At 40.3% G+C, this 26,396-nt stretch overlaps 1 protein-coding gene across 3 annotated transcripts in view; it reads left to right on the top strand.

Moving 5' to 3' along the window:
* FAP (fibroblast activation protein alpha) overlaps positions 1 to 25,074 on the top strand; it is a 72,269-nt gene extending 47,195 nt beyond the window's left edge. For all 3 annotated transcript variants that reach the window (XM_034654647.1, XM_002924863.4, XM_019805539.2), the window contains 10 exons: positions 1,728 to 1,775; positions 7,095 to 7,193; positions 7,671 to 7,740; positions 8,483 to 8,677; positions 13,473 to 13,527; positions 21,142 to 21,241; positions 22,286 to 22,350; positions 22,852 to 22,924; positions 23,187 to 23,260; positions 24,681 to 25,074. In XM_034654647.1, coding sequence (XP_034510538.1) covers positions 1,728 to 1,775; positions 7,095 to 7,193; positions 7,671 to 7,740; positions 8,483 to 8,677; positions 13,473 to 13,527; positions 21,142 to 21,241; positions 22,286 to 22,350; positions 22,852 to 22,924; positions 23,187 to 23,260; positions 24,681 to 24,782 — 881 coding nt within the window. In that variant the 3' untranslated portion in view covers positions 24,783 to 25,074. The remainder of the gene's footprint in view (positions 1 to 1,727; positions 1,776 to 7,094; positions 7,194 to 7,670; positions 7,741 to 8,482; positions 8,678 to 13,472; positions 13,528 to 21,141; positions 21,242 to 22,285; positions 22,351 to 22,851; positions 22,925 to 23,186; positions 23,261 to 24,680) is intronic.
* Positions 25,075 to 26,396: the final 1,322 nt, after the last annotated feature.

The raw sequence follows: 26,396 nt of genomic DNA, 5'->3' as shown, positions 1-26,396 counted from the left end.
CCTCTAAAGTTTACTCAGAATTACAATTACAAAATATGGGTATGACTAGACAGCCACTGGCTGCCCCCGCAGGCCCCAGCATGGTTGCGCTTAGAGCACTGAGGATCCATTCAAGCGCAGGCAGAAAGATGCCAGGAACAGAGCAGAAGAAGGGGTTACTTATATCCAGGTCTTCTGAGAACTCATCAAATAGGTTACCCCCTCGTCAGCTTGCTTGGGCTCCAGGGTGCTACTCAAATGATGGTCCACAAGGAAGGAAGAAGTGCAAATGAACCTCTACCCCTAACCTCCATGTTGTGTCTTTTAGCCCATCGACTGCCGGAGCAAATTAATCCTGTAAAGGTGTATTTCCAGGGGCTCTTGGGTGACTCAGTCAGTTAAGCGTCCCACTCTTGATCTCAGCTCAGGTCTTGATCTCAGGGTGGTGATTTCAAGTCCATGTTGGGCTCCACGCTGGGTGTGGAGCCTACTTAAAAAAGATTTTTTTTTAAAGATTTTATTTGACAGAGATAGAGACAGCCAGTGAGAGAGGGAACACAAGCAGGGGGAGTGGGAGAGGAAGAAGCAGGCTCATAGCACAGGAGCCTGATGTGGGGCTCGATCCCATAACGCCGGGATCACACCCTGAGCCGAAGGCAGATGCTTAACCGCTGTGCCACCCAGGCGCCCCTAAAAAAGATTTTAAAAATTTTTTAGAAGTATATTTCCAGGTATTATTTTATCCTATAGTTCAAGTAAGTAAGAGATAATTAGTGTTTAATTACTTGTAGACGTTGTTAAAATGGCCAGTTTCTGCACAGAGAACCTGAGTTCCATGCTGTAATATGTAGTGGACACTGGTGTGCCACCCAGAACCCCCCACGTCAGGACCAAATCCTTCATTTCGCCAGCTGCTGACAGTGCTGGTGGCCGCTGACAGCTCACAGCTGAGCGCCTACCCTGGGAATCGCGCTCGTCCCATGCCACATCCAATGACCGTTCTAATCTGGGGTATTAATGCAGGCCCTGTTTGTACCTAGAGGCCCTTCTGCAGACCATTCAGCTCCAGAACTCCCTGTGGGGTCAGCTGAGGTTTGTGTTTTGACTGCACTAAAGCCCACCTTCCCTCACCACCCCATCCTTCCACTCCCAGAAGCGGGCATCCTAATACAACCCCCAGAAAAACCTCTGGCCCACAAAACTTCTGGGTCTGTTTCCCAGGGAATGTCACCTGCCACAGCATACAGGTAATAGATCCTATATATATTTATTTCTGCATTTATTAATTACATGGGGGAAGAAAAGATGCTGGGTTCCACCCACCAAAATAAACCAAACATTGACCCAAGAAGCCAGACTGAAAGTATCATCTGGATGCTGGTGAAGGTTATTGGATAATAAAGACACAGCCAACGCTGGCCCCTACAACATGATGTCTTCTCAGGAGGCCATTGACCATAGCAGAGCCTGGGGGCCGTTTGTGTAGTTAGAGCTGGACTATTCAGGATCACTCCTGGAAAAGTGCACAGGCCACTCTTCTCTCACATCTGTTCTTTGGTTGGGCTCTGATCTCATGCATTGTTTAAATGTAACTTAAAACGTGGTATTTGCTTCTCCGTAGGAAAAAGGAGCTGTAGAATTCAGATTTACTTGAGCTTGACACTAATTGCAAATACGACCAGTTTCTTATTGGAAACTCAGTGTTGTTTTAAAGCTAAAGCCTGTTTTTGTTTTCATCCTGTGCACAGGCCCAGGCCTCCCCATTTCCACCCTCCATGATGGCCACACTGATCAAGGTACGCTCACTTGTATGCGCTGTCTGCAGAAATCCTGAACTCCGGGTGACGTTACACTAGACACAGCAAGACAGTTTCCCCACACCAACAAGGGGAACTTTGATGGACTCCTGTGGTCATTGAACTTACTGTCACATAGACTTGGATATTCTTTGAGTCAAAGCTGATTCTCTGTAATTTAGTAATGATTTGCAGTAAGAACCTGGCATAACACAGATGAGTTAGATCTCAGGGCTTCATGCTGCCTTCCCCAGTCAGCCTTATGGAAGAGGCAGAAGCTTAGCATTGGAAGGAAACTTAGGGTATTTAGCACAACCTCCCTCCAAAACAAGAATTCCTGCTTTTTTTTGCAACATCCCAAACTAGAGACAAATTCCAGATCTAAGTCCAGTTCAAAGCAGAGGGTGACGATCACACTGGCTTTTTTGTCTTAACAGCTACATCACACTGTTGCTACGAATGAAATCCCTGAAATTTAGAGGCTTTTCCCATTTTCAACTATTATCAAGACAGACCTCCTCCATCCCATATCTGTGATATTGGTTCAAAATAGTTCAATAGATCAAAGATGACCGTCTTTGCTCTTGGCAGAGCGATCCAAGTGTGTGATTGCCCCCATACTCTCCCTGCAGCTTCCCTGTTGTCTTTTGATTTACTATTGAACAACCTTAGGGGTTGAAGTTGATGGAGACGAGGGACAATGAGGGACTTCGGGAATCGTGCCCGTGACCCTCCTTGGACAGCTTTGGTGACAAGTCAGGAGACTGCTCCGGGACTAGTTCGACTGCGAGCTCAATAGCTCAAGTAAAATAGGTGAAAATAAGGTAATGAGGAAAAACAGAGTCAGTTCAGAAGCTCTGGACAGGACAGGCATTGTAATACAAGAACTGTGAATTTAGCGTCATTTTGAAGTTGCGTTTTTGTTTTTGGTTTTTTTTTTTTTTTGGAAAACCTTTAAGAATAAAAGATTGTATTTCTCAGTATGGCTCATCTCAACCTTGAGTAAGAGACACTTTAAAGCAATACTACATTCAAACCTGTAAGATTTTGTTTTAATGGAAATTCCCATAAATGTATGATTCCCATTTTATCATGACTGTTAAAGGTCAGCCTCTCTTTTTTCAGAGCATGAATTTCCACTTTCTTATTATCCTTCTCCTATTCCTGCCAGATACCAATTTCGGTACTGCATGCAAAAGTGTTATTACTTCACCCAATACTTACAAAATAGGTGCAGTGCTCATGTCACTCTCATTTCTCATATGTATTTATATGTTTTCTAACCCTCGAATAGAATGCGATTTTTTTAGAACACAGTTCTGCAAATTCGCCTCGTGATGAAATTCTTCAGAGATATTTATTATGAATACAGATGCTCAGGCCCTCCCCAGAAATTCCAGCTCAGTGGATCTTAGATTGGGCTAAGGAATACGAATCTTTAATAAATTCCCAGATAAGCTGCCTTTTAGATCCGATGCTGGGTCTTCTATTTATTTGTAGGAGGTTTTTTCCCACCCATTTTTCATTTCGTTTGGTGCCAGAAATCTTTATTCAGCAGATATTAATCAAGCACCTATCAAGTTAAGCCAAACACTGTGCTGGATACTAGATCCTTAAAATGAACAGATACTGGGTTAGGTATATTCCATGTCTCAAGGAGATTATAGATCAATGGGGAATGCAAACATGTGAGTGGGTAATACAGTGGGATAAACGATCAGGATGGGGGAAATAGAGCAGGAAAGCACATAAGCAGGGGACTGTATGTGGGGATGGGGGTTAGGAAATGTCTCCTAATGATAGATACATCATACTGGAAACTCACAAATAGAAAGGAGGGATTAATGCTGCTTGGATGTCTGGCTTGGTCAAGTGGACTGATATTGATGCTTTTTACTGAAAGAGGGATTCACAGCCGAAAGAACGTTTTTAGGGAGATGATGAATTTTGTTTGTAATGTTGAGCTTGAGGTGCCAATGGGATATCCAAGTAGAGCTATCCCAGAGTGACAAGTTTTGGATCTGGACATTGGATTGAAGCTGAGGGACAAGAAGTCATTAATTTATGAAATCCATGGTTACTAAGGCCATGGAAGTGGATAAGACCACAGAGTAGGAATAAAACTGTGCAGAATACCAACATGAGAAATGCAAAGAGAAACATGAACTTATGGAGGAGACAGAGAGGGGAACAGAAGGAGAATAACCTTGAAAGTATGGTATCATAGGATGCAGGGAGGAGACGATCTCAGGAAAGAGGGAGGGCTCTTCTGTGTCAAGCATTATAGACAGTGAACTGAATCACTGTCCATAATCAATGAATTTAGCAAGAAGGAGATTACCATTGGCTTGGTCAGACCAGTTTCAGAGAAACTGAGGTGGGATCCAGATTGAAGCAAATTTAGGCTTGATAGGCTTGATAGGACATAAATAAAAAGACAATATTTTCAATAGGTCTGCCTGAGGAGAGAAGGAAAGAAGAGGGATGATGGCTGGAAACAGTTGATAGAGGTTTAATATTGCTTTGGAAAGATAATAAACATTTGAGCATGGTTAAATGCTGATGGAAGAAATTAGGAGACCAGACGGGGTCAAAGACATAAAGGAGGGAGGTGCCCAAAAAAGCTGGGGAAAAATGGAGTCCAGAGACAGGTGGAGATTCCGCTCTGCATTGTGCTGAGCGAGAATGAAGAAAGTACTAATGTAATGGTATGAAAGTGTGCAAACATTGCAGAAAACAGTGCAATGGCTTCCTTTTATCGACAAAGTGGGGTAAGGTCATTTGAAAATAACATAGGACCCAAAGCAGGTGCTTTAGAAACCCAGAAGAGTTGGCATCCGACATAGACATCCCAACGGACGCTTAGTTGCTTCAGGCACAGCAGGTGCTCGTTACAATTACCCAACTGATGGAACGACCTCATTGATCAGCTTTTCCACAAATCCTTTACATAATTTAATGAGTGAGCAACATAGAGTAGCTAATATAATTAAAACAAAAAATTCTTACATGATCCATCACTCTTCTTTTTGCATTTCATCGTAATGAAGAGTCCACCAATAAATAGAGAGCACATACCACATGCATATCGTTTACTAGGTACTAAGGATGTTAGGTACTGAGTATATAATGATGAGTGAAGTAAGGTGAAAGGTGCTCTGGGCGGTAGCACCCCCTCCATGTTATAGGCTTTTAAGGCAAAGCCACACAGAGAAGCCCCCACCACCGACAGTCCTATGAAATCTCATTTTGCTCCAAGGGGTGGGAAAATTGTCAGGTGACCATATGTACAAACGCTTCTCTGGTCTATAGAGCATTAACAAGCTTATAAATTAACTTCAGCATTTCAGTAAGCCATGAATCAGGAAAGTTCAATAGCTAAGAAAAGAATGGAGGAATCAAAGTCTAACCAACTTGGCAAGACTTGTATATAGTCTCCGACTTCTGGTACCTCTTGGTAAAATGATAAAAGTAAATAAGTAAATAATAAATATAATAATACGTAAAATATGAAAATACATAAATAAGCAATTCTAATGCAGTCACTCTGTGACTTGCTCCGCACAGGATTCCCTTTATCCATAATAGCTCCACATACAGAACCCACACAAGGAGAACGAAAAACTGGCTCCATTGTACTTAGAATTGTATATTTGGTGGGGGTTTTTTGTTCTGTTTTTTGGGGGGTTTTTTGGCTTTAACTTTTAAGATGCCACAAGTATCTCTTTCCTGATGGATTATCCAAAGTTAAAATGAAATTTATTATGTATCTTATACAACTCATACCAAAACATCTATACTTGTTCTAAGATTAAATATAACATGTTGGAACAAAATGCCATGAGTATATGAAAACTGAGAGTTATAAGGGAAGTGGTTTGGCAAACTTACTGTAGTTACAAGTACTCCTCCAGTTCCCTATCTTCAAGGACCACTTTTAAAAAGGCACAAAAACAAGAAGTTCGCAGGATGTCTTTTGTAAAAACTGCCATATCTCAGAAGTCATCCAGACCTTCTTTTAAGAAAAATAAATCGACAAACTCCACATGGTATATGAAAACCTAACTTTTCTCTAGAAGATAACTAGTATCAATTCTAGTTCAAAATAAAACATGCAAAAAACCCTCAATTGCTAGAAACCCATTTGCATATACCACCAAACTACAGCATCAGGAGATCAATGGATTGTTCAGTTTCAAAGATTAAAGTGTGAAACATAATTAAGCTCAAATATAAGCAGCAGTTTTTTTGAAGATCCTTTAAGGTGAAAAACAGAAAGAGATCATAGCGTGTATATATTGTTATTTTACTAAAAAGATGTATAACCACCTTGACAAAAATGATCTGAAGGGATACGATGTGCAATAATTCAATTACAGAAAAAGGAAGAATATCCTATATTAATTAAGTACAGCAAGAAAAGATTTAAAAAGAATTATATGTTGGGGTGCCTGGGTGGTTCAGTCGGTTCAGTGTCTGACTTGATTTCGGCTCAGGTCGTGATCTCAGGGTTGTGAGATGGAGCCCCGTGTCTGGCTCCATGCTGGACATAGAGTCTGCTTAAGATTCTCTCTCTCCCTCTGCTTCTGACCCCTCCCCCCTTCTCTCTCCTCTCTCTCTCTCTCTCTCTATATATATATGTATATGTATATATAAATCACAGAAAGAGTATTTAACTTTACACATTGAAAATTTAAAAAGAAATTTTGTGACTACATAATTATTTTTTAAAGATTTATTTATTTATTTGAGAGAGAGAGTATGTGTGTGTGAGCAGGGGTGGGGTGGGAGAGGTAGAGGGAGAGGGAGAGAGAGAATCCAAGCAAACTCCCCGCTGAGCATGCCCTGAGGTCATGACCTGAGCCAAAATCAAGAGTTGAATGCTTAACTGACTGAACTCTCCAGGCACCCCTATTTTAATTTGATGTTTCAGCAATATAGAGTTTATTTCTATGTTTGTTTGTTTGTTTGTTTGTTTTCTTAATAGACGGTAAAAAAAACTCACCTACGCAGGTCATAGCTTCTTGTTAGAAAAGTTGAAGATCGGAAAATATGGTGAATAAACACTGTTACCTCTATGATTCCGCTCAAAAATGTGTTTTGATGCCATAAAGATCAGTTCAGGAGGCAATGATTAATATCCTCATAAATTCATAACTGCTTTAAAGGCTGAGTTAAAAATATGCTTGTCAATAAAACTTCTTAGACAGTTCCTTATACAGTTTCAGTTTCATCTACGTTAAAACCAAAAGAATTTTAAGAAAGGAATTTTCTTATGGAACGCTATTAAATGAAAATGAACATTTTATTTTTTTTAAGAAATTAGAATCCTGGAAGAAAACAAAGAATTGGAAAATGCTTTGAAAAATATCCAGCTACCTAAAGAGGAAATTGAGAAACTTGAAGTGGATGACATTAGTAAGATCTTTTAAAAACTTCTTATTTACAAATATGAAGCTGAATACTTATCTTGCTTTTTTTAAAAAAAAGCATAGGGTATAGGGTAAATATTATAGTCCAAACCCTATAATATCAAAGGTCTTAAGTAAAACAATCTTACTGTAACAATAGAGTGTCACAAAAGATCTTTAATACATTTGTAAATAGAGTTGATCTTATACTTTTCTGTAGCTCCGTTTCAACACTGATATTTTTTTAAAAGTAGTTTATCTAATTTTAATTTTAGAATGTGTGCTTCTAGAAAAACAATAACTCAAGATTTCTAGTAATTTATAAATTTGGCAAAAATATGTAATGAAAATCAAGTTAAAATATATTCCTGATTTTTTACAATTAACTAGTTATGAATTGATTTTGTGTTATCTTGTTATTAAAGAAAATAAATAATGCTATGAATATAGTGGAATGAAGATTTTTCTTTTTTTTCCCCCCAAGCTTTATGGTACAAGATGATTCTTCCTCCTCAATTTGACAGATCAAAGAAGTATCCCTTGCTAATTCAAGTGTATGTAATATTTTCTTTGGTGTAAAAACTATTTACTGAAAATATGTTGAATTAAATACACATTTATGAGATAGAATGAACCATTCTCCTTGGTAACAGTTCCTATTGATGCTGTTTTTATATATTCCTCAACTAATCAGAGTAAATAAAATATGGCTATTTAAAATAGATTGAGGAAGTTTGGGGATTTTAGATGGACTGGTTTGCATTCACTGTCTTGAATTTCCTTTGTATGGCAAATTGCCGAATGTGTCAGAATACCTTTGAGATAGAGAAATTGCAGCCAAAAAATATTGTAAATCATCTTAATGTCTTATGTAAGTGAGTTAGAAATGAAATAAGGGAATGGAATACATTTAGTGGAATCACACCCAAAATCAGTGCTGACCTACACACAATTTGCTTAAAACACCATGCATTTTTTTTAGTATATCTTATGCCTGCTTTTAGCAAGTGGCAGGTGGCAGAAATGACGAAAAACCCACACATATTCCTTGAAATGCCAACCCTAGATGTATCCGTTTTGGGGAATAGGAGAGGCTGTGTCCCAAAACAACTTCCTTGTAGCAAACCTCTGGGAAAAGCCTGGTCCTCTCTTGATTTTGCGCCAGTTCTAATGCCACTGTTATTGAAATTTTATCATACAAATGTACTGGGAAATACTAAAGGCAATTCTTAGCCAAGATGTGAAGTTGAGTTTTACAAAGGAATCCAAGATTCTTTTTTTTTTTTTTTCTTTTAGGTACGGTGGTCCCTGCAGTCAGAGCGTAAGGTCTGTATTCGCTATTAATTGGATTTCTTATCTTGCAAGTAAGGAAGGGATAGTCATTGCCTTGGTGGATGGCCGAGGAACAGCTTTCCAAGGTGACAAACTCCTGTATGCAGTATATCGAAAGCTGGGTGTTTATGAAGTTGAGGACCAGATCACAGCTGTCAGGTGAGCACCTTCTCATTCAAACAGAAATTGATGTGCAACAAGTCATGTGCAATCACTGTTGGGTTTCTCCATCTTTAATGGTTTAATTCTTTTTGTCTGTTTTCCTAACTTCATCTAAAGTTACCATTAATCTTAAAGAGATATTTTTGCCCAATATGAGAAAAAAAATTACTGATGGAAAGAGCTAATCAATGTGTAGAAACATGACTTATAGTGATAAATGACAAATAACTCTCTTTTGATGTTTCAGTCATTCTGATATCCTATCATTTATTCACATGGTTCACACACAAAAAATTGTACAACTCTAGGGACGGTCTGTAGGCATCTGAATTTGCTCAAGCATTGTGGATTCTAGCTCATAAATTTAGAAATGCCTCAAGATTTCATCAACACTATATCCTTACAGATACTAGGCATTCTTTTGTAATTAAGCTAGCTGTGAAATTCGGCTGTGTTAGCATGAAAGTGTTTTCCTGTTTTCATTTGACAAAAAAATTCATTTTCTGTAATACAAATTATATTATGAAAGCATTTATAAGGAAAACAGACTCATAATCTGAGTTCTCCCCAACTACATTCTCAACCATAATCTGTGTCTCCATCATCTTTTCTGAAACAAAAAGAATATAGTCACCAAAATCGTTTATTTAGAAACACTGTGCAGGATTCTTCTGGATATTTCTCTATAGTTGTTGGGTTTCTGTTATTATGTTATGAAATTAACATTTCACTGTAAAACAGTGAAATTAGAGAATAGCTAACGCAGGCCAACTGCACCCTTCATCATGGATGCATATGTGTGCGTAATGGCCTAAGGTCAAACAGTGTTTCACCGCCAAGAGCAATTTAGAAAATTCATTATTAAATTCCTTTTATCATTTTGATGTCATTAAGAGCTACTGATTTCAATATAACATACACAATGAAGATTGTATTTAACAGCTAGGAGCCAGGCCCAGACAACATTTTTCTGTATTTTTGTCTCTAATCACAGCAGAAGAGTTTAGACTCACAAGTAATTATTTTTAAAAATAGAAAAGTAATCATAATCCATATGTTTTCAAATTTTCCTTCCATTCTGTGAACAGTAATATATACACACTTATATACAATATTCAATTAAAACCAGTCTATTTGAGTAAAATCTGACAAATGAATAAGTAGATTATTAAATAGCACTGCACAATCTGTAGTCATTATTCACGCCTCGTTTCTAGGAGGCTCCATCTTCCTTGCTGATGGAGATTTTCGGCCTGTCTGCTATTAACCTGTTTAGGAGAATCTTCTGCCTAATGGAGAGGCATAGAGGAGAGAGCTCAAAGAAAAATCTACCAAGAGATCGGTTTCTCACAAAAAGACTGTGGTGTGCCTTGATGGAAATATGAACACCATTGTCAGTGTTATAGACCTAATTCTATAAGGATTTTTTTTTTTTGGCACTGAGAGTCACATCTATTTGTACTTAAACCACACAATAAACACCATTGGCGTGCAATCCTGGGACTGCACAAAAGCCAGATGCAGATCACACCTCATTTGTAATTCACCTGGATCTTTTCTTAAGTTGGTAGAGCTAAAAAGTGGTTTGTTTTGGCACCGGTTAAAAAACAAACATCATCACCACCACCATCACCACAGTCTCCTGACAACAACACAATACATCATCACATCTTTGAGTGCATTTATTTACTACCCAAAGTGCAGCATTTGAATTTAAGAATACCTCAAGAGACAGAGCAGATAGCTTCTTATCATGTTTCTTGGATGGAAACCTGAAACCCATGTAGAGGCCTTAACAAAAATTGTTTTTCTGATGTTCAATATATAGGACATGAAGCCACAAATTGTACCAATTTTCACAATAATATAAATGTCTTTGGCATTTAGAGTTGAAGCTAGACCAGAGGCAGTAGTTGGCTACCTTTACCTTCTCTGAGCCATTTCTAGGATGGAATCTTCCCGCTACAGAGCAAGCATATGTCCACTCATTTGCTCAGCCATTCGACAACAACTCATCAGATATTAATACACGCCATCGCAAGCCACTCTGGATAAAATTGTGCAACTTACGATTTCTACTTTCAGTGCACTTACAGTCTTCATAAAAAGGTTAAGCCCCCAGCACTCTGAAGGGATGGCACTGCTGTTAGATGGAACTTTTAGTAAACAGCCTCCTGAGCCAGAGGGGAGGCTGTGTGGCCCATGCAGAGCATATACACAACTGTGGAGATGCATTTGGGGCTGGCCTGGCTTTGTTTGAAAGCATCGTTCTGCAAAAGTGAAAGGGACGCCTGGGAACCTGATGCTTTGAGGAAACAAAAGCTAAAAAGGATAGAATTATAATGATAATCCTGGGAATAATTCAACCACACGTCTGCCAAGAAGTGTTTTAGGAATCAGGCACTGTTTGTCTGACATGGGAATTGGGATTGTAATCCCTTTATGGTCCCCCTCAAATTACCTTCCCACGAAAGAATTAAATGTGTCCCCTTCGATCTCATATAAAATGCAATCTGGCTAAATTTTTTACATACCAAAAGGAAATCATGTGTACCTATTCAGAAACAACAGTAAATACTGGTCAGGATCAATAAATAGATTTAAACAAAGCAAAGCAGGATTTAAAAAAAAGAAGAAGAAGCAGCAGCAGCAGCCAGACAACCTCACAACTTTGACCACACAAAAGAAAATGCTTCAAAGGAGAAGCTTGTGAGGGCATAAGTGAAACTGGGAGCTGCTTTCATCAGGCTTCCCTGCAATTGATACATATGTAGGACCCATAAAACTTTCTTAGTTATAAGGTCAGTTCTACTGATTTGGGGTATATTTGGCAGTTTTGACATTCCCACACTTCCCACAATAACTAGAAGGTTGGTGGTGAGAAAACATAATATCATACTCTTATACATGGTATCAATAAGAACAATTCCAAAATGGAATAATAATTGATCCCCAGGATTTCAAATTGACCTTTAGTCTAGGGCCATTTTTGTGCGAGAGAAGTTGTAAAGTTCAGATCAGCCTCCAAAATGCTCTTTCATTTGTTACTAACATTTTTCTTTATTTCACCACATTATCAACAGTGTTTCTCATAGTCCTCTGAGAGCGCTTCAGAATTTGGAGGTAAATTTTATGGAGCCTTGTTGGCCCCGAAGTGCTCAGATTACCTAGCTAACCTTTAACCTCGTCCTGCCACATTAAGTGTTAATGTTTCATTTCCATGTTAACTATTGCACTATCATTTCCAGTAAATGTCATCCTTCCAGAATAAACTGAGGAAGGGAGCTGTTAAGAATTTCCTGCTCCTATGTATCACCTGCTATTTGCTTTTACCCCAGATGCAAGGCAATATGATTGTTAGCTTCTGGGAGATCATAAAATCGAAATTGATTTTATGGCTCAGAACTGTCTTCCAGCACTAGTGGAAAGATTTTTTTCTAACAAAGAAAGTGAACCTTCTCTTTCATTTGGCTTTGGAAGTTTACGGAAGAATTGCTGAAATGCCACAGTTTGCTGCACATTTTCTCTGTTTTACCCTGAGCAGCATCCACACAGGTAGCTGCTTTCCGTTTGCTGCTGCATTTCTTCCCCGTAAGACTCCTCAGTGTCCCTCAGAATCGGTGTAGGGTAAGCTGTGACTGACGGGGCTTCTTCCCATCTGTTGGTCCCGGGCATTTGCCCAACTCCTCTGTGCATTGGAAACGTGCATGTTGAATCAATGCAAGGAGCAAAATGGTTGCTGTGAAATTCCTATAAGAAACTCCATTATTCAACTAATGAAACCATTCTATTTTACTTCCAGAGAAGAAGGAGAAAGGGCATTAACATATCTTAAAGGGAACAACAACAACAACAAAAGTATTTTTCTGGCTCCCTGTGTGTTACTTTGTTCTCCTCCCCTCCTTCCTGTTACTGTAGCATCCAGGTCTCTGCAATGGCTCATCCCCCTTGCTTTATTCTTCCACCGCTTCTGTTTTTTGGAGAGTTCCCCGAGCTTTTATCAAACCATTCTCAAAATAAATCACAATGGCTCTAGAACACCACGCCTCAAGGAGGCATGGGATACATTGGCCTAAAACATTCCTATTTTGTACCAGCTTTGCGAGGTTGCATTTCTGAGGACTTCCCATGCCTTTTTAAAGGTTGCCCTTCAGCATGGTCCCTTGCTCCTAAGAAGATACTTGTTTTCAAAAGAGTTTTCAAAGGAAAGCTCTTCTGTGATGGAACTCAAATGAATCATGTCCATATCCTAAAACATACAATTATCCATACCATGATAAATTGACGGTACCTAAGTATGAAATGGGAGAGGGATGGATATTATTTGGTGGATGAAAGTGACCAAAAACGAGGTGATGATTATCATTAACATCTAAGCATTTAAGATTGATAAAATTTAAAGCAGCAATAACAAAAATCTTTTTTTCCAAAATCTGAGGATTTGGAAATTTGGTCCTAGTCGTGATGCTATGACTTCCTGTGTTACTGTAAGCCTGGGTCTTGACCTCTCTGAATCCCAAGTAACTCACTCACACAGTCAGAATGCTAGACCTGCAGCCGGGAAGTACCACTCAATAGATGTACAGTAGAGTCTAAAGGATCCGTTTTATCCTTTGCTGAAAACACGATAATATTCTTTTAACTATTTGTACGTGCAGTGTTATTATGCATGTGTTTAAACAAAGAAAATGGAGCGTTTCTATTAAATCTTTGGATTAAATATGCTTGTGTAATGAGGTAAATGTCATGTGTACACACTTAAAATTCTAAAAATTTGTTTCTTTTACTTTAGAAAATTCATAGAAATGGGTTTCATTGATGAAAAAAGAATAGCCATATGGGGCTGGGTGAGTTGTTTTATGTTTTATGCCTGTTACTCAGTTCAGCAATCATAATTTTCTAAAGTGTGCTCTTATAAGGTTTTTCATGAAATGTTAATGTTGCAACATCATTTAATCTGTCAATGGAAACAGTCAATTTGGATAATCTAGGCTTCAAAGTGGTGGCTTTAAGTGTTCCTTTTTTCCAATCATTAATTTCTTCCTCATATAGTAAATTAACTCATAGTTGATGCATTTTTACTTTTTTTTTATTAGAGTCTACTGAAGTGAACTATAGTCATCAAAGGTTTAATTTCTTTTGTTATTTTAGAGTTAATGTATATCTTTTATATTTCACCATTTCATTTTCATGAAAAGCTAAGCTAACGTTTGAAATCACAGGGAATTTTAAAATATAAATTCCCTTATACCTAGCCTATCCCAGTCATATCTTGGCTGTTTTGATTCCTCTTTCTTTCTTTCTTTCTTTTTTCTTTCTTTCTTCCTTTCTTCTTCTTTTTTTTTTTGTAATCAAATTATTTTATCTGACCCAATATTAATTTGTACCAATGGGAGAGAAGTATAATTTAGTTTCTGAGTTATAGGTCATGAAGATAACTGCCCATGTTTGAGGAGCTGTGCCAGTTCTCAAAATACACATTAAAAGGAGTGGCAAAACTTCCCAATCACGGGCAATGAAGTCACTGGAAAGTTTAGAGAAATATTGGAAAGAGTTTAGATTTGCCCATTATAAATTATGATAATTACCCTTCAAAGAAGATTTCCTGTTTCACTTTTTGGTCTGAATTTGTACATTTGCAAGTCAATTTGCAGCCGTTTGTGCTTGGGTTGTTTTTCTTGGCTGTTTTCTCTGAGAGCGGCCTGCACAAGATGGAGGGAATGAAACCCAATATTGAAGGGAGTCTGCAGGCTCCGGCTCCGCTCTCAGCTCAGTGACCAGATGAAGAGCTGTTATGAATTTGTGGAAAGTTGTTACTTCAAGCCATTTGGTCCTTTTTAAAACTATCAAATGTTAAATATCTAAACAGAATGGAATTCAAATGGGTGGAAATAAATGAAATATTTTTATAGTGAAATATTTCAGATAAGATCTCTCCTAGCATCCATTTTTATGAAATTGCCTAAAGTAAATTTTTGAAAGATTCAGATTTCTCACTGAACACTTACATATAATCATTAACATTTCTCTTATAGTTTAACTTTGCTTTTACTGCAGGCTTTGAAATAACCATAAGGTGGAACTTTTAATTTCATTTCTAGAACATCCTGGTATTAGTATGGTAGAGAACCATCGATGTGGGATGATTTAAAGAACGCAGTCAGCACCCCAAAATACATCCATATCAGTCTGAAATTCTTCAATAAGAGATTCTCACCATGGCTATGCAAATGCTTCTAGAAGACTTAGTATATTAGGTCCCCTTTATTGCTTACTTTCCAACAAGGCAGTGATTGTGAGGTATACCCTAAGAGCACAGGCAGAAGAAGGAATAAGTGAACTGCCGATGGTTGGAACATCGGAGCAGCCCCTAAATCAGCAGGACCCAAAAGATCCTGAAGGAAAAAGACCTTAATACTATACTGGGTTTTTTTTTTTTCATCAATCCTTTACGATTTATTTAACCAACCATCTGATCACTGACTCGTGCATTCTTTCACCAATGTAGTAAATTTTTATTGGATCTTAACTAAGTCTTGTATTAGGTTCTTTAGAAGATGAAAAGATGAATAAGTTATAGCCTTGGCCATCTATTAGATAAAACAGAGAGCAAAAAAGCAATTGCTCAGCAATGTTCCAAGTGTTAAGACAGATACATCTTGCAGTGGAGAATGTGGGGGAGCAGGGTGGTTAATTCTGGCTGTGAGAGCTAAGGGGAAATTCAGAAGTGAGGTAGTGAAGCTAGGTCCGTAAATGGTGCATTCCAGAGACTGAAGACAACCTTGCCCAGGGGCCTGAGGTGACAATGAGTAGGGCATGGTTGGTCAGGTTGCGGGGAAACCTCAGAAGTGTAAGGCGCTCAGTGAGGAAGGTGAAGGAAAGGAGTTTGGGTAGGGAGGTAGCCAGATAACAGGAGGCCTTTTAGACTGCGTAAAGGGTAATGGACTTGATCCATGGCTCTGCAACACATTTCTCTTACTTTTCTGTGTCTCCATGATCATTACACTCCATTCATTCTTTCAGTGTCAGTGTTTCTCAAGGTCTGGCTGTGACTCTCATTGTTTTACACTTCCTTGGGGAAACCCATGTAATTTCAAAGATGGTGATGACTGTCAGATCTATGCCTCTAGCCCCCACCTCTCTTCTGAGCTCCACGTTTCAAATGCTCACTGACCATCTATCCCAAGTGCCTGACTGGGGCCTCAAACCTAAGCCACAGAAGCTAAACTTGTTATAGCCTACTTAAAACAAGTCCTCATCTTTCTTAAAGGACCTCACCACACACCTAGTCGTCCAAATTAGTAAATTCAGAGCCATATTCAACTTCGTTTGCTCCCCAACTCCAATGTTCCAGTCGGTTAGTAAGTTCTGTCAACATCCAAATCCGTTCTCATCATCCCCACTGTTAGGGCTTTAGCTCGAATTTCTTTGTATGTAATTTAGATCAGACCTTCTCTAACCTTAGCTTACATAAGCATCACCTGGAGAACTTGTGGAAACAGTTTCCAGGCCCTACCACCAGAGATTCTGACTCAGTAGCCCAGGGGAGCCCCAAAGATTTGCATTTCTAACAAGATCCCATGCTGATTCTTTGGGTCCCTGGACCGTTGGGTGGTACCCGTTTAACTATTCCGTTTGCATCTTAACTAGCCTTCCTGCTTTGACCTCGCAAGCTGCAATGTTGCTAATGAACTTGCTGTCCCACAACACAATTCTTACTATGACGTTTTTCTGTTTACATGCTTTTATATTTTCTAAGGCCTCACATTGACCTTGACCTGGTGCCCAAAGTTATTTCCTTGCATACAAAGTGTTTGACAACCTGGCTGTAACCTCAACTCTTTCCACTTTTCCCCATGCCTTATGAAAATACTTTGACTTCTGTCTGCGCTCCTTTGCTCCGAGCTTTCGTGAATCCTGTTCCCTGCACCTGCAATGTGTCCCTCTTCTTCCGTTCTGCTCCTCTGCCTCCAAAATGGAAAACTCCTACTTATTCTTTAAAACCCAACTCAGATATGACTTCCTTTGTGCTGCAGTAGTTCTTTATACTGCTCTTCTAGGAATTACCATATTTTATTTTGTCTATTGGTTTCTCCCGTGAGAATGTAAGCTCATGTTAAAAAAGACTGTCTTTTTTTAAAATTTTTTCTCAAATGTTTAGCATAATACTTGGCCATCCCACACACCAATGATGTTATTTAAACTAAATTTAATCCTATAAGTCAATGTTTCCCCGAATATATCTTATTAGTACCAAGGAATTTTTCAGGAAAAAGGTCCTCTGGGTCTAATAATTTGGAAAATCATGAATTCTACATAATAGTGTATATCGGCTCTGTAAAGGAACAGTGAAGAATCCTGTTAAATTTTGATTAATACAGTATTATCAAAAGGTATTTGATTCCATGGATACTTTTTTGAAATGTGCTCTTGAAGTCAATAGGGAATAGAACTGGTGTCTTAGAAAGATCCTCTTGGTGGCAGGGGTGAAGGGTGGCCTGAGGTAGGGGAGGGAGTGGGCTAAGGAGCTAGGTGAGCAGTAATATTGGCAACAAATACCAAGGGCCTAATTTAGGCAGAGAAGTAGGCAGAGAGTAGAGGCGGGAAGAGGTCAGAGCTCCAAGGGCCATTTCCCAGTATAATAAGCGGGGACCTGTGGCAAACTGGAGATGCGAAAGAGGAAGATACTGAGAATGACCGAGAGCATTACTTAGCTGTTATTGTGTTTCATATCAAGGAAGGAAGGATCTGTTTCCATGCAGTGTTAGGCAGGTTAGCAGTCTGAGACATATACTCTAGCTAACCCCGTACATTTTTGGTAGTCAATTGGCAAATAAGCTGCAAGTCTATGTTTCCCTCCATAATCCTGATTAAGAAGGGGAAAGGTGGCATTTTTATCTTACCCTTTTATTCTTCTGGCTCACACAAACCAAAATCCAGTAGCTGTGTTTTTAGCTGTTTATTAGATATCCACTAGGCCAGCAAAAGGCCTAGGAAGTGTCTGCTATACCCGGTTCTTCACCAGGCCATCTTGCCCCTCAGGGGACATTTGGCAATGTCTGGAGTCACTTTTGGTTGTCACAACTGGCGGAGTGCTGCTGGCAGCTAGTGAGTCGAGGCCAGAGATGCTGTTAAATATCCCACAATGCACAGGACAGTTCCCCACAAAAAAGAATTATCCAGCCCAAAATGTCAACTGTGCTGAGGTTGCAAAACCCTGGTTAATGTGAAGAAAAATTGAAGTAATTATTCTGACAATTGAAGGGCAGCAGGGGTTTTGCCTAAATTATTAGAATAACAACCTCATTTGTGGGCCTTGCTTTGTTAATATAGGCCTAGCCAGGTGGTGTTGAATAAGCATTAGTTCATGATTTAATCTTAGTTCCTTTCTCTTCCAGTGACTAATTATAAGCAATTTGAATTGCTATGTGTGATCAACGATGTAAAAGTAGGACAAATGCACCTCTAATGAGACTACATTAGATTCCAAACTTAAAGTTTCCTGATGAGGTTTGCCCCAGCACAAGGACAGAGAGGAAAGTCATGGGTTGTAGGGGCAGGTGTCCTGGCTTTGAGTCCCAGCTCTGCTGCTTCCTGACTCCCAGAGCCCTCTCAGTTCCCTCCGAGCCACGGCTTCCTCGTCGTGAAAGGCAACCATGATTTCCTCACCGTGAGGATGAATTGAGTTAACAGGAAAGTGATATATTTTACAAATATCGATTCTGTTCCCCTCTGTGTTCCCGGCCACGTTGTCAGTGCTGGGGATACATTCATTAACAAGACAGATGAAAACGTCTACCTTTATGGAGTTGGGAACAGTTGGGAAGAAAGACAATAAGCAGGACAAATAAGTACAAAGAATAGGATGTTAGATGATGATGAGTGGTCTGGTGAAAAACAAAACAAAACAGGAAGGAGCGTGATGCAGGGTTGGGCATTGTAGATGAGAAGGACAGGTGCGACTCTCTCTGAGTTAAGACTTGCAATGGGGAGGAAGTGAGCCATGGCCGTATCCAGGGACAGAGTGTTCTAGGCAGAGGCCAGCAGCATTTGTGAAAGTCCCGGGGCTAGCTTGTGCCTGGAGAGTCCAGAGAGCACGGTGAGAGCTGACAAGCAGGGGAATATCTGAGGAGGGAGAAAGGAAGCAGAGCGCGTGGGTCCTGCAAGAAGGTTGCAAGAGCCTTGGCCGTACAAACGTTAGCTATTCATTATTATTGCCTGTCGGTAAAATGTTCCAGTGTGCGTTATGGCTCACATAAGAGCGTTCTATAAACCCCTGAAAATTCTGTGCCCTTCTAAGAATGTTTTTAAAGATATCCTTCGTTTAAACAAAATGGCAAGGCATCTAAGTGCAAAGGACAAAATTCTAGAATTCTCATGGCCAATCTGCTCCGTGGGTTCCGTTCTTGCGACAGCCACCCACTCTGCCTTGGAGCCCCACCCATGGGAGAGCAGAAAAAAGTCAACGCGGGTTTATTTTATTTCCTCTTCATTTCTACAATAGGAATCGCTTTTCTAAGCTGCCTGAGAATTTAAAGAACACCTACTTTTGTTTTGCTGCTGCTACACTCGTTTTGCTCTTACAAATTCCTAGAGACAATTCGTATTCATCCTGGAAACACGGACATTTTATTTAGGTACAGCACTACTCTCTAATCACTGAGTAGATACAGGTTAATAATTTGTAAGATTTCGAACAGAAATGTTCAAACCCATTTTATGTGTAAATGCTTTCCACTTCAAATCTCACTTCATGCTATTTCAGCGGGACCCACCGTGGTTACTTGTAGTGAACCCCCTTTTCCAATAAAACCACAAACAATAATATTTCTAACTCAGGCTTACTTTCCTCTCATTTGAACCTAAAATCAAGAAAGAAGGAGAGGACTTCCATTTCAGTAATAGTCGTTGCTAACCTATGAATCAAAGCAAATCATTTTTATAAGTGAAAATTTTCACTTACCAAAATGATTTTTAAGCCCACGGTTCCTTCCGTTTTTAAAATATATTTTCCCCTATTAGAACATGTTTTAGTTCTCCTCTAAGTATAATAAAAAGAGGCCATGATATAACTGGAGCTGCCTCTTCTGTGTTTTGTCACCAAGGGTCCTCAATAAAATTCCCCAGAACTGGACACATACGACTGTACACTAGTTAAAAGATTTTGTTCTTCCTTTAACTCATGAACTCAGCAAGATTGTTTAGCTTATCCCCCATTCCATGTATTTCATGGGTTAAGAATAGACCCCTCCCACTGACCTGCCCTCATTAGCATGTCTATCTGTCTGTCTGTCTGCCTGTCTGTCTCTCACTCTGTAAAGCTCTCCCTCTCACTCTTTCACCCTCTCTAAAGACTGACTTTTCTGTGGCAAAGGGTGATATGATCTTTGCTGACCTAAGGGAAAATGGCTGCCAGAGGTTTGTGGTAATAAGGTCCTAAATACAAGGCACATTCCTAGTTGGAAAATCCCACTGTCCTCTGGGGACTTATGGGGACGTTCCTGTGTTGGGGCAAGAATATGCACTGAGAATCACTTCCTGATCTATCCCACACATTTTGGGGGGTTCAGGACAAGGAGCACTGTTCAGTCCACATTCCCAGGAGAAGCATCTCTCTCAAGCATGTTTCTACAGCCCAAATTTCACTTCTGGGGGAGATGCCGCCTTATTGTGTTCATTTCTTCACTTTTAGGAAAACGTTCAAATTTCCAAATGACATGCGCAGACATCTCCTATTATCAGGGTCACATTTCTGAATCATCTGCCTGATTCCTTGGGGAAGAAAACTGATGAGAGCCAACCCCACCCGTGAATCCTCTTGCATTTCTTTGGTTTTCCATCAACTTTGTGGGGGGCTATGTAGGACTTTTAAAGACACGAATGCCTTTTTCTTCTTTGAGCTGCTATGCTAGAAATCTTCAGAACAGAATATGTAACACTACATTATACACAAACTCTGGCCATGTCTTCAACTCTCCAAAAGGTTCTTATGTCCTTCCCTTGTTGTTCTATTATGAAAACCAATAAGTAAATACACAGATGTGAGTATTGTCTTACAGGACTTTTGCAGATTGTGGGAAGTATCTCGTTTTTACCTTTGGGGAATAATCTCCTTTCTTTGTGCCTTTCTTTCAAGTAAAATCCTGGTTTTGCTCTGGCAAGGTCCTCATTGGAAAAATATAAGAGGGAAAAAAATTTGGCAGAAAAGTTGCAATTATAAATATCTCTTAAACTGCCCCTACCATGCTCTGATCAGCACACCAAGTATTTTTAGTTTACTATGGGTGAAATTATGCTGTGTCAGGTGGAGCTTGCTTCCAAGGGCCAAGATAGACATTTAATCTACCCCATGCGTATCCCCGGCTCTCATCAGTACTTATTGTGAGCAGAGTTGCTGTAAAACGATGTTGGAGACTTTCTGAAAGCAAACCTGGGGCTGACTTGTAATGATGTCTCCACAGTCCTATGGAGGCTATGTTTCATCGCTGGCCCTTGCTTCAGGAACTGGTCTTTTCAAATGTGGGATAGCAGTGGCTCCTGTCTCCAGCTGGGAATATTACGGTATGGAAACATTTCATGAATGTTGCTGCGAAAACATTTAACACATAATTACTCTATATTTGAGGTTGCTAGGAAAACAAATTATGCAGTAAAATTCACCCCAGCTTCACTGGGGAAAGTATAATCTATAAATGAGGTGGTTTATATGATTCATTGCAATCATGTTGCAACAATCAAAGAAATCTTAAGAGTGAGGAAGGACTCTTCCAAAACCCAGTGTATGTTATCCTCTCCCTGAAACCTGGTGCCTCCTGCTAAACCAAACCTTTAAAGCCAGAGCCAAGTCTGCATTTTTGCAGGCGCACAGGTGCAGCATGACTGGCCTGCAAGCACATTTTAGGCAAAGTTGGGCGGAGCCAAGCTATTCACCTCCAAGCCACAGTTTGCAGCGGCCAGATCCATTGCTCCAGAAACCAGAGCCACAAAAAAATTTGTTAAGAAATACATCTCCCGTGTGTGCCTATTTTTATGATTAACATTAATGCAGGATGATTGTTCGGAATTAACTCGAATAATTGTGCAAAAATTAGCCTTCATCAGATCCTTGTCCCTGTGTTGGGGTAGAAATGAGACAACTATAACTTGCAGGGAATATTTATTCAGGAAAAAAAAAAGTGTGTGTGTGTGTGTGTGTGTGTGTGTGTGTGTGTGTTTGGGGCACATAGTTTCATCCCAGATTACTTTAGAAAACAGCAGAAGTACTAGAGGTGGCTGCATTTGTGATCTCTTTTAAAATACAATGAGGCCATTCCATAAGGTCCTCCCTAGCTCAACATTCCCCCCACGGAAGGGTGGAAGAGAAAAAGCTTAAGATCAGTCCTTTCTAATGTTAGCTGTGCCTGTCTCCTCCTTTGCGTCTTTAGCCCTGTGGAGGCAAATCGCAGAGCAAATGTCTTGGGTGGAGCGTTACAGTAAAGGAAAGCAAGAACCTTCCTCAGCAGCTCCACGGGGAAAAGGAAGAGCGGTTCTCAAACCGAGGGGTCTTGTTGGTTAATGAAATGACCGATATCACATGTAAACAGCATATTCTTATATATTTTATAGCATCTATCTACACAGAGCGATTCATGGGCCTCCCAACAAAGAACGATAACCTCGAGCACTATAAAGTAAGCATTTACTGTTTCATTTAGGTCATTGATTTCTTGCAAACGTGCTAAATAATTTTGAAGCAGTCATTCAGAGTTTACACTTTTGCTGGGTCCCCAAGCAAATACGCTGATCTTTTGTTAGCTGCAAAACACCTCACTAGGAAGACATTTACTCTCTTTGGATTCTCTTCTTTCTTTCCCCATCCTCCCTTCCCTCACCTCCCTTTTCCCCATCCTCCTGCCCACCCCCAACCCCTACACAGCTTGAGCGGGCATCATTTATGCCTAAGGTCTCACTCATATGTAACATATGACACATAAACTTCCCGTTTTTCAAACTAAGAATCAGATGGAAGTAATGCAAATGATGATGAAAATGTGTTGCTCTGACTCTTAAATATTTATCAACCAAAGCAATACATAATTTCAGTATTGGTGCTAAGTCCATCGCACAATGATTTAGCTAGTTTTCTATTAGAACTTGCAGCAACTAAAATGTTAATTTTTCCTCTTTTCCAGAATTCAACTGTGATGGCAAGAGCAGAATATTTCAGAAATGTAGACTATCTTCTCATCCACGGAACAGCAGATGGTGAGGTTTAAGCAAGACTCTTACACATAAAAATACTGAGCCAACATCACTTTGTTTAAGAAACATTAAGCATCCTCCTATGCCTGTGCTCAGGGTCAGTACCTAAGAGTCAGGGACATTTCCACAAATGAGTGCGATGACTCACTGCTGACAATGTCAACCGCATGACTAGATAATTGTCGGTGTTCATTTGCAGGCGGTACATTGTCACTCGATGCTTTCTGGTATTTAGCAGCACTTTAACTCTCTCTCTTTGTTGCAGATAATGTGCACTTTCAAAACTCAGCACAGATTGCGAAAGCTCTGGTTAATGCACAAGTGGATTTCCAGGCAATGGTACATAATTTCGTTTTACTCCTGTTCGTGGCCTTAGACCTTAAGCTCCAAGGAGGAATCTGATTTTTTCATTAGTATTATTATTTGTTTTACAAAAACCTGGCACAAGGGCTGTGGGGTCGAGTAGGCAGAACCTTAGCAAGTGGGTCTTGGATCTTTCATGAACTCCCTGAAGGACACGAGGCGAGCCATGTCCCCTGTGGGGATCCCAGTTGAGTCCGATATGAAATAAAGGCATCCGTGAGATTACGATCTTCTAGCTAGAACATCCGATAGTTCTGTGATCCTGCTTACATAGTGTTGCTGCAGGTTTAGCGTCCCCATAAAAGCCGGGAGTCCCAAGGCAGCTAAAAGATTCTATGTATTTAGTAAGGAGTGATCGGGGAATGTTATCAGCGGCCACAGAGGCTTCCCCAAGTCGGGCGGCTCCACTCAGAGTTAGAGAACCCTTTCCTACATGTGTTCTCAGTGCCTGACACAAGCCTGGCCCAGCACAGAAGCTGGAGTGTTCCCCGAGCGAATGAATGAACGAGCTCGCTGGAGAAGCCGGGTGGCACAAGGACTAGGAAATGACAACAGAGAAAAGGAAGGTCACCAAGGCAAGGGAGACAAGCCCTGATGGCTGCTTCCCCTCTTCAGGGAGCAGAAGCTGTCCCTCACTCGCTTTTCCTGAACAAGAACCTCGAAAAGGAAAACCCCATTTTCGGAAATTGGGCTTTTTAAAATAATTTACAAAAGGGGATGGAAGATTTTTCTGATCTTTTTTATCGTGACCCCCGAGGTAAATTCACCTTCTAGGCATATAGCATTCCATCATGACCACTGTCCACCTTTATTCAGTGAAAATAATCATCTCACCAGCATCTCTCCAACAATGAAGTTTTATAATGTCATCTTCCTGGGTGTTTTTAATGATACTATGTTTAACTCCCGTGAAAGGTGTTCACAGTTACATGTGTTGTGGATTTTCTGCAGCAGAGAGGAATTGGATTCAGAGGCTAAAAGCCTCATAGAATTTTTGAGCTAGAAAGAGCCTCAGAGAAAATCAAATCCAACCTCCTCATTTTTTCAAATGAGGCAACCAAGCTCCCGAGAAGCAGAGCAATAGACCCAGCACACCAGCTCTGGAACACATGCCTGCCCCCTGGTCCCCCAGGAGGCTGGCCATTGTGAGAGCTCAGCCACCAAGATCGAAAATACAAGCTCAAAGAATACGAAAGAATAGTCCGGGTTGATAAAAGGCTTTTATTGTCTTCCTGTTCTAAATGTCTGCGTGTGAGCTATCTTATTAAGTGCTCTTAAGTAGAATTTCAATCACAATATTAGAGAAATTGTCAGGAGCTGCGAGCGTTAACAAGTCAAAGCTGGGTGCATTGTGTGGCTGTGGGAGTGACACCCGCGTCTGCTCTTTGCCTTTCAGTGGTACTCTGACCAGAACCATGGCATATCCGGCCTGTCCACGAAGCACCTGTACACCCACATGACCCACTTCCTAAAGCAGTGTTTTTCTTTGTCCGACTGAAAACGACACAGACGCAAGCCTGTATCACAGTCGGAACACTTCGTATAAATGCCTCAGACCATTTGCTTGTTTTACTCTTTATGCTGTTAAATCCTGGTACAAGCAAACAAATGAATGATGTTCTAAAGGCTGGCGGAAGATTAAGACCAGAAGTTCAACCCAAATATTGTTTACATTTTCTGGCACTCTCTGAAAGAAGAGAAGAGGGAACCGTGCCTTTTGCTTTGGACACAGACAGTGTTTTATCACCTGTTCATTTGAGTAAAATAATAAAGTCAGAAGTTAAAGCGCTGTTATTTTGTCTGTGTGCATTAATTTCGGCTACCAGTTTTATCACGGAAAATAAACGCTTGTGCTAGGCACGCACATGAGTAACATTAGTTGGTGATGGAGAAGAAGAATCTAGAAGAGTTTGGATTTTTGTAATTAGAATTCCAAATGCTGGAGTGAATAGTTCAGAGTACGCAAAAGCCTTGCTCAGAAATCAAGTTCGAGATGCATTTTGTAGAACAGTCCTGATGTTTGCACTCTATGCTGGCCCTCCAAGAAATGTTTATTAAATTTCTCCCAGATTTCTTCAACGTGGCCAAAAGCCACGTTGGATGGATAAAGGATAAAGTCAGAATTTTGAATTCAGGCTCCTTTTAATAAACGCTTCAAATTTAGAAGCATTTCTATTTTGTATCCCTTTCAAGAATCAGCAATGGTAACTGCCTTCAGATTGCTAACCTGCACCAAAGTAAACAAGCAAAACAGCGAAATAAAAAAGGACATTCACAGCTAGAAAGGAAAAATGTCGTATCTACGAGATTTTTCTGGGGTTTGAGTTTGACATTACTGAGCTCATTTTGAAAAAGAAAAAAAAAAAAGCCACAGTGCTTGTGATCCCAAAGGTGGTGCTCTGCCAGTAAGGTCCCCATCAGTCAGAAAGTCATGGGCACCTTCCATCTCTGTGACTGCCACCGAATTAAAAAGATCGGTCACCAGAAGATAGTTCTTAAATGAGTGTTGGAAATGTCTGTGAAGCCACTCCCTAGGGGACTTTTCATTCCTGTGTTTCCTGGCTCTAGATTGCTCTGGAAGATTTCTCCCCATCCCTAGCTTGATTCTTCCTAGTTGCAGGTAGAAAACCCTCGCGCCTTCTCTCATGCCCTATAGCTGGAAGAACCAATCTGGGCATGCAGTGTTACAGCAGGAAGGGGCCTCTAAAATCAGAGACCACAGCCTCCGATAGAATTGTCAGACATTTCTCTGTGCAATGCTCTCTCCACTACTGCTTTCTGAAATCATGCCTCCCACTCAGGCCACAGAGTCCCACCGCACCTGTCAGGAAGGGGTGCTCGGTCAGGAAGTTTGGGCAGCACCCTCACAGATTCAGGGCTGGCCATGGCCCCTCCTCCCCATATTATGCCACTGCCGATGCCCTGAGGGGCAGAGAGGAGCTATTCCGTTCCCCTTGTGTGCGGCCCGCAGCAGCCTCTGAAGCGAGCCCAGAAGATGTCCGTAAAATATCCTGATCCTCTACTCTCCAGCTGGGGAGAGGAGACTAAGCAAAGTTCTTTCTTAATACTCAAGGCAGACAACAGGGCAAGTGCAAAGAATAAGAATCTTGTT

This window comes from Ailuropoda melanoleuca, chromosome 2 (assembly GCF_002007445.2).
Source record: "Ailuropoda melanoleuca isolate Jingjing chromosome 2, ASM200744v2, whole genome shotgun sequence".
NCBI lineage: Eukaryota > Metazoa > Chordata > Mammalia > Carnivora > Ursidae > Ailuropoda > Ailuropoda melanoleuca.
The sequence above is the reverse complement of the archived record's forward strand: the minus strand, read 5'-3'. Positions and strand labels throughout refer to the sequence as shown.